Below are 8,276 nucleotides of genomic sequence, written 5' to 3'. Positions count from 1 at the left end.
TCAGTCCTCCAGACTCTAGCAGAGTACAAGGATAAGCATTTCAAGCTTTTAATTGATTCAGCACAATACACATTCTTTTATTTTTCCTAGATGCTTGTGTAAGTTAGTCCTAGATCAAAAAACAAGGAAACCTATGCAAGTAGAATTGGCTAGTGAGAAGATTCTTTTCACACACCATGAGATAGACTGCATTCAATTTAATCTAGATGGGAATGCAATAGACTGCCAGATCACAGTCTTATCCTTGGGAATCTATGACGGAATCCTTGGAATGGATTGGATTCATAAGAATCAGGCTGACATTCACTGTCACAATGGAACCATTTCTTTCCTCGACCTGCACGGGAATCAAGTCCAAGGAATTGAAATTTTTGGATCCCCAGTTCTGCAATTAGTCAAAGCTTCCAAATTGCTGAAGGAACTCAAAAAGAGGCAAACCGTCTATGTCATTTAAAATGAATCCAAGGCTACGAAACTAGAATGGCTAAGTGAGTACGCAGATATATTCCCAGAAGAGCTGACTGAGATGCCTCTAAAACAGAGGACCAATGCCATATATGCATCCGGCATGTAGTGACACAACACCATGTCTGTAGGCTGCATGCGTAAGCAATCAAAGTAGGGCAGACTGTCAACAAGGTAAGATGGTAGATTCATCCCACGGCGATGCAATATCAAAAGCACAGAAGTGTCACATTGAAAAGTCAAGCAACATAATGAATATTATCATGACTACAACTAACAAATTTTTAACAAAAGATGCAAACAAACACACACCAATCTTACCTCAATACTACGTAGCCCAACAATCTCAAGGTAGCCATATGCGTTGTGGTGACGACCTCCGCTTCCTAATGTACTCTCTACCTTCTAAATTAGTTTTGATCATATGCTCATGTACCGACACCCACCCAAGGTTTCTCGCGTCGAAAGCGAAATCCTGGCTTATAGCAATGTAGTCAGGGGCTATTGCTATGCACTCAGCATCTCCAAGTACTGGTAGATCACCATATATGCAAACTTTGACACAAATACAAAAGAAGAGGAGTTTTTAACAACGATGGGGCTTTTAAGGCCTACATAAAAACCAAATAACCTAGAATTAACGACGCAACCTTTAAGGCCTAAATAAAACCAAATAACCTCCGAGAACAAAACCCCAAAGAATTGAAACACGATCACATAAGCACATAGTAATACAATAAATCATAATAGCAATACCATCTGGAGATGGCACATCATTGACGTTCTACTCCGCATAAGACAAAGAAGGGTGAACTTCACCTTGCCCCCCAAGACCTTGAAAGCATACACATCATACTTTTGAACATACATCCAACACCAAAACAAGAAACAAGAAATAAATAAGACCTTGAAAGCACACACATCATCCCTTCTTGTTTGAACATACAATCGACACTAAAACAAGAAACAAGAAACCTCACAAAATAAGAATTTATAAAACTTGTATCTCGAGGAGTCCGTATCCTTGTAGCAGGCTCTTCAATAAAGTCATTGTGCTTCATTTGGGAATGAAGCTCCCTCTCTCTCTCAAGCACATGCCCCGACACCATATCTATCCACCATGGGCAGTTATCCAACTCCCAACAAGAGAGGTTGTGCATGGGTGTGGTAGATGCATACACTCCTCGTTGTTGACCAAGAGCCATTTCATTGCTCTAACAAGAACCGAGGGAATGTGGCTCTTTTCTTTCAACCACAAAAAGAATTTGCACAATAAGAAGAACAATCCACTAAGTTTCCATAAAGATGCACATAGCTCATTAGGTTGCCATAGCAAAAAAAGTATTTATAAACTAGCCTTTGAGCCACCATTTTAATGAGGTCAAGCTTCTTAATAGCTCTCAATTAAAGGCTCTTTTCCTTTGTTTCAATTCTACCCTCAATAGGAAAAATGTGCTTCCTAGCCTCAAGCTTCACCTCTTCAAAATAGTAAAACATAGGAAAATCTCAAAGAATAATAATTCCTCCAGGCACATTGACATAATCACCAAGAACACCCCTCTCTTCGTAACCAACTACATCAAATGCAAAGACTCATTCAAAAATTGGCAATGTATAAGTCAAGCAATGATTTTCAAACACACTTTAATGATTAAGATACTTACTTTCTACCATGAATAAGCCCATAATCTACCTTTGTTACCTTATTAGCCTCTAAGAGAGACAACCAAAACACTTTTGTTTCAATTGAAGCATCACACAAGGCCAACATATTTAGCGTCTCCAAAGTCGTGAAGCTATCGTGTCCCCATTTCAGAGCCCAGATTTTCCTCCTCCATTCATCACCAAGCGTAGGATCAATAATGTTGAGTATCTACAAACCATTTCTACATTATTATGACACATTCTCATATCACATAGTCATGCTTATATTTTGCAAGAGCTAACACTTGTATACCTTCCCAATATGGTCACCAAACCTAGATGCAAGCTTGCTGAGCTCCTTCTCCAACATTTTCAACTCCACCTCTGACATATTGTGCCTTGATTGCTCAACCTTCTTATTAAGATCTTGAGTCATTTGAACCTAGCATAAAAAGACCAAGTCAAAAATTGACAACAATCAACTACTTTTATCATGAAAACAAGAAAAAACATTATTGTGTAACATTTGTACCACACAAATTTACATAATAAACAAGTTTTCCCAAATATCTCCTTGTAAGAGGATACAATGGCTCCAACCCTTTTGTATACTTCTTTCTAATCTGAGAAATCAACCTCTTGTCTCTCCAGCAAACCATCTATGTAGTCACTACAGCTTGCCGCACAAATGTTGGCACAGTTTATAATCTCATCTCTTAAGCTAGTGGCTACTAGTGCATGGGTGCTCAAACTAGAAACAAAAGAAAATAAAACAAGTGCATTGATTTTCAATTCACAACTAGATAGATATACGCAATGTGTAGACTTAATCATTTTCAAAAAAAAAAGGAACTCATAAGTTCATTCGCTGTAGACTCAATAGCAAGGCGATCTCAGGTACTCTTGTTGGGTCGATCACGGTACACAAAATTCTACAAAGCTTCTCTTTTGTTTGAGATAACCTCTCCCTTATTGCGGATTGCCATGCAACTGTCCAATAGTTTCTCCCCCACATAGAGAGCATCCTATTTGACAACACATGGAGTTCAAGTCTTTCCTCTATCTCTGCTTCAAACTTCGTGTTTATCTCCTACCAAATAGGGTCCCATCCTACCAATACCTCATCCTCGACCAAAGTCTCCTCTCTAAGATTGGTCCACATGGAAATAATGAATGATCCTTTCTCTTGAACATAACCCTCTTTTACAAAAGCTGTCTTCAATTCTGAGACATCATCATGTAATCCCCAAACTTTAGCATATGGGATGAGCCTGCACAACAAAATGGGAAGACATTAAAAACAACTAAACATCCTGGTTCAATGCAATATGTCTTCTCCCCTATCCATGTAAATCTTGTTTTCATCCTCGGCATCAACTCCTGAAGGTATCTTTGGCGTAAGAATAAATGGGACAATCTGTAAGCAAGCCTCTTGAGGGCCAAGAGTATTATCCACCTCATGAACTACTCCTATGCTCATTTCCTTACTCTAAGCCTCATCTGCATGTGTGTGAGAGTCTGCTTTAATACCTGTCTCTGTAACAACACTTACTTGGTCAATATTCTCAACCAAGATAGATCCTCGACACCGCAAGAACCCCTTCCTTGCTTGCCTCTCCCACGGGTAGAAGGGCTACAATAATAAAGAGAAACATAACAATATGCCGTGTAAAAATCGTGTTAGATAGGCTCAAAAATTGAACATTAAACTTAAGTTTTCAAAAATTACCATTCCAAACATAGCACCAACATTGACATTTCTTCAATTTCTCTCATAGACACACACATACACCAATGTGGGTAAAGATTGGAAAACATCCTTCTCCCCAAACTCTCTCTCTCTCTCTCTCTCTCTCTCTCTCTCTCTCTCTCTCTCTCTCTCACACACACACATGTAGACACACATCACACACACACAATGGTATAACATTTGATGACTTGTGGACATCACTCCCTCAAACATCCCCAAACCTGAATTCTATGCAATTCAAAACTTGAGTGGATATTAATTGACAACACGACATAAGACTTGCCCTTACATGGTGTCCCCATCACCACAGTGACTGTGGCTACACCCTACTCTCTTCGAGAGGAGGGGAGGTGATGAACTACATTTATCTTACCCTCTCCCCTCCTCCCATCTACAAAAAAGAATGAAAATCAGTAGGCATATGAAATTTAAAAACCAAATAAATATCCTAATTAAATAATCCAAAAGATATTTGGGAGATATTTAATAAAGCCAACAAAATATGATGGCTTAGAGAAAAACAAAATACCAACATTGTGTCCAAAGTAAAAGCATTCAAGCGTTGTTTCATCCCTACTCACTATTATCACTCTCATCAGCCGAGTCATGATCAGCAAATACAATCCTCACATTTGTCCTATCTCTCTCTTTATACATAACTCTAGCAAGATTGTCTCTCCTTGCAACGCTCCCAACCTGGGATGAATCAGGCGGTGCTATTTTTGTTAAAACTTGAAATTAGTTGAAAACTTGATGGCAAATTCACTTACAGTAAACATGTTAAAACACCATAATTTGCAGAGATAACAAAGTGAAATCACTCCTTTTTAAAACTTTTTACTACATCCAAAAGGCCAGTCATAGCTGAAGTAAGTTGACCAAGCATTTGCAACTTTTGGACTTCTACTGCCTTGTGATCCGCAAGAGAGTCTTTGTGCTGATCTGCCATGACTTTGGCCGTACTGGCCATGTCAAGAAATGAATCCTCAATCTTCCGATCTTTTCGTGGTGGTCGTAGATTGGGGACATTGCTCTAGGACGCTTCTGTTTTCATAGAGGATTGTGTGCCCTCTCCTTCGTGTACTTCCCCAATTGGGCTGTTCGGTGTTACCACCCACAACTGAAGCATGGGTGAAGCTAACCACGTTTGCCCGATTGTGCATTTACTCATCAATGATATCAAACCATTGACATGTTACCTTACGATCATTTTCAGAGATTGAATTATCGGCCTTGTCCTTCTTGTAGTTTGCATACACACGACCCCATTTCTTTCTGCATTTACTCATCAATGATATCAAACCATTGACATGTTACCTTACGATCATTTTCAGAGATCGAATTATGGGCCTTGTCCTTCTTGTAGTCTGCATACACACGACCCCATTTCTTTCTGCAACCTTTAGAGTCTTTGTCACACTCTGGGAATAGCCCTGCAAGTTGAGTGGCAACTTTAGACCATAGATCAACCCCTTGCTTATGAGTTTTTCCAAACTCATCGTGCATTGAGCCCCGAATGTGAATGAGCTGAACAGCCCATGCATCCTTCCAAACCTCTCTTTTCCGTGTTTGTTCATCTACATTGGTCTTTGGTGTAGAGGCCTTTCTACCTCTCTTGCTTCAACCTCCTGCACCTCTGCATCATATCTGATTGTTGAACTCTACGTTTTACTGGAAGTTTTTTTGAGCACAAATCCCATCCACATCACTTTTCCCTTCCGGAGTCAAAGATGAGATGTCCGTCTCTGCTCGTAAGGGTTGCGGACTTTAATACAGAGACTGGTGGGTTGGACCGTTGGTATGGTGTAAACGCAAACGATGAACCACCGAAAGCGGACAAAGGAAAGTAGGATGCCTGAGAATATTGAGAGTATAAGGACGTGTACTCGTTGTCTTGCGACTTCTGAGAATCCATTGGGGGATTACTGGAACGTCAAAATAAAGGGATCAATTAGACGGTAGTCAAGTAGCCTACAAAGAATTAAAGCAAGAGCACTACACACTGAGCACCCATGGCAGAGCCACATAATCCATAACACATAATCAAGCTACATAACACAATTTATCACTCTAAAGAAGCTGTACCTTCACTATAGAGCCACATAATGCAAAGCCCATGCATTAGTGGTGTGCTGGGCCAATGAGGGACACCGTCAAGCATAACACATAATCAAGCTACATAGCACACAATTTATCACTCTAATTAAGCTGTACCTTCACTACACAACATTACAGGCTCTATTTTGTTATCTTGGATTGCATGCTGTTTTCACATGTTGCAAAAAAAACAACATGCAATCACAGCATGCAACTAGAGCGAGTATGCAACAAAAACAGAGAGCGAGCATGCAGCAAAAAGAGCATGCAATCACAACATGCAGCATGTATTGTAGTGAGTGCGAGGAAAAAAATGTGTGTGATCAAAGTATTAAAGCAAGAGCACTGCATAACACATAATCAAGCTACATAACCCATAATTTATCACTCTAATCAAGCTGTACCTTCACTGCACAAAACATTGTAGGCTCTATTTTGTTATCTTGGATTGCATGTTGCAGAAAAAATAGAGAGCGAGTCTGCAACAAAAACAGAGAACGACTATGCAACAAAAACACAGAGCGAGCATGCAGCAAAAAGAGCATGCAATCACAGCATCATGCAGCATGTATTGTAGTGAGTACGAGGAAAAAAATGTGTGTGTGATCAAAGTATTAAAGCAAGAGCACTACACACTGATGAGCACCCATGGCAGAGCCACAAGCGCGGTCTGAAAAGGGCCAATGAGGGACAACATGCAGCAAAAACAGCATCAAATGGGTTTCAAAGGTTTGATGCTGCATTCATGGTGCACTGGGCCAATGAGGGACAGCATGCAAAATCAAAGAGCAAAAAATACAGATAAGCATGGAGCAAAAAATAATGAGCAACATCAAGTTTTAACATGTAAATACATCAATTTGATTCAAAGACCTCAATTTTTTCTGCTCTCTACATATCTTATTTTGTAAAAAAATGCAACAAAAAAACATGTAGAGAGCAAAAAATATAGATAAACAGAACATGCAGCATGTTTATGATGTAGAAAATACAAAAACAGCATGCAGAGATGTTGATTTTTGCAGAAAATACAGAGAGCTCGCCAAAAAAAACACAGGCTTATCACGTAAATTGAACTATAGAAGAAAACGCAAGCTTACCTCGAGATGTTGATTTGCAAAAGAAATGAAGAGATGTTGATGCTGGAAATCGTCAGTCTCTGCAGCAAGTTTTATCCTTGCTCCTTGGCAGGAAGCCCAGCAACGAAGACGCGCCAATCCACACGATTGGGTGGAGGGAGTTGCGCCCAAGTTTGGGCAGCCAGGTCTCGTTGCCCACACATAGGCGAAATGCGGGCATGGCGTGGAGGCCAACGTGGCCCGACGGAGAGGAGGAGACATGACGGGTTGCATGGCGGTGTCCCTCATTGGCCAAATGCACCACACCTGCATGGGCACCACGCGGTCTGTAAAGGGCCTTTGCACCCCAACTCAATCTCCATTTCATAAGTGAGATCTGGGAATTTTTAGGGTTTTCTATCTCCCTCCCTCTCTCTCTCTCCCTCTCCCCCTCTCTCCCAATCAATAAATTTTAAAAAAAAAACTCCCTGCAACAGGCCATGTGGGCGCGCAGCCTACTGCACGGAGTTTTTTTTAAGTTCGTTGTGGGAGAGAGAGAGAGAGAGAGAGATCCCTAAAAATTGCCATTTAGGACAGCGCAGTTGTTCATTTTCTATTTTCGTTGAAGGTCAAGCTGAAAAAAAGAACAAAAACCCGTCCTTGTGCATGACTCTTTGCAAAAAATTAAAAAAAAATAAAAATTAACACACTGTATATATGCGCTCGACTCCCTGCAAAACTTTTAAAAAGAAAATGCCTGCAGCAGGCGGCGCCAGCGCGGCCTCAATTTTTTTAAAGGCATCTAACGGAGCCTCATAGTAAGCGCATGTCATGGAACCAACCATTCAACACAGAGTTTTTGCAGGAATCGCATCTCATGGAGCCATCTCCTGGCAAAAATAAAAATAAAAAAATTGTGAGTTTGTGATTTGGAGAGAGAGAGAGAGAGAGCGCGTCGTGCTACCTGGCAGGGAGGTGCGCGAAGGTCGGCCAAACATGGTGGCTTTGTGTAGCTGCAGCTTAAATTGTTTGTTTCAATCTTCAAGCTAGGGTTTCACACTAAGTTGTCATTCATGTTTTCACACTAAGCCGTGGGGGAAAAAAATTTTATTTTCCAAGGTATGGGTCAAAAACTATTAGTTGACCATTTTTTATACTTTTGGAGCCGGGACAAAATGGGCACTAGCATTGCACGTGAGAGTGGGAAAGAGTGAAAGATATTGAGAGATTGAGCATTAAAAATTAGAATTAATGTCAGTATT

The 8,276-nt window shown here is 40.4% G+C and overlaps 1 protein-coding gene across 5 annotated transcripts; it reads right to left on the bottom strand.

Annotated features, from left to right (window-relative positions):
* Positions 1-1,999: 1,999 nt before the first annotated feature.
* Positions 2,000-8,010, bottom strand: LOC147614563 (uncharacterized). Of its 5 annotated transcripts, none has more exons than XM_086780476.1 (5): positions 7,979-8,010; positions 7,725-7,904; positions 7,057-7,341; positions 2,423-2,551; positions 2,000-2,338 (listed from the first exon to the last, which is right to left on the bottom strand). In XM_086780476.1, the coding sequence occupies exons 2-5, from the start codon at positions 7,857-7,859 to the stop codon at positions 2,126-2,128; spliced, it is 762 nt and encodes a 253-aa protein (XP_086636602.1). In that variant the 5' UTR covers positions 7,860-7,904; positions 7,979-8,010; the 3' UTR covers positions 2,000-2,125. The 5 variants fall into 5 exon arrangements, with proteins under 5 accessions (XP_086636602.1, XP_086636603.1, XP_086636606.1 ...); XM_086780477.1 differs by having other exon boundaries at positions 7,857-7,904; XM_086780480.1 differs by lacking the exons at positions 2,000-2,338; positions 2,423-2,551 and adding exons at positions 2,917-3,380; positions 3,662-3,742.
* Positions 8,011-8,276: the final 266 nt, after the last annotated feature.

This window comes from Cibotium barometz, chromosome 42 (assembly GCF_041138505.1).
Source record: "Cibotium barometz isolate CiBa-2024 chromosome 42, ASM4113850v1, whole genome shotgun sequence".
In the NCBI taxonomy this organism is placed as follows: Eukaryota; Viridiplantae; Streptophyta; class Polypodiopsida; order Cyatheales; family Cibotiaceae; genus Cibotium; species Cibotium barometz.
Note: the sequence above shows the minus strand (reverse complement) of the source record. Positions and strands in the feature narration are given on the sequence as shown.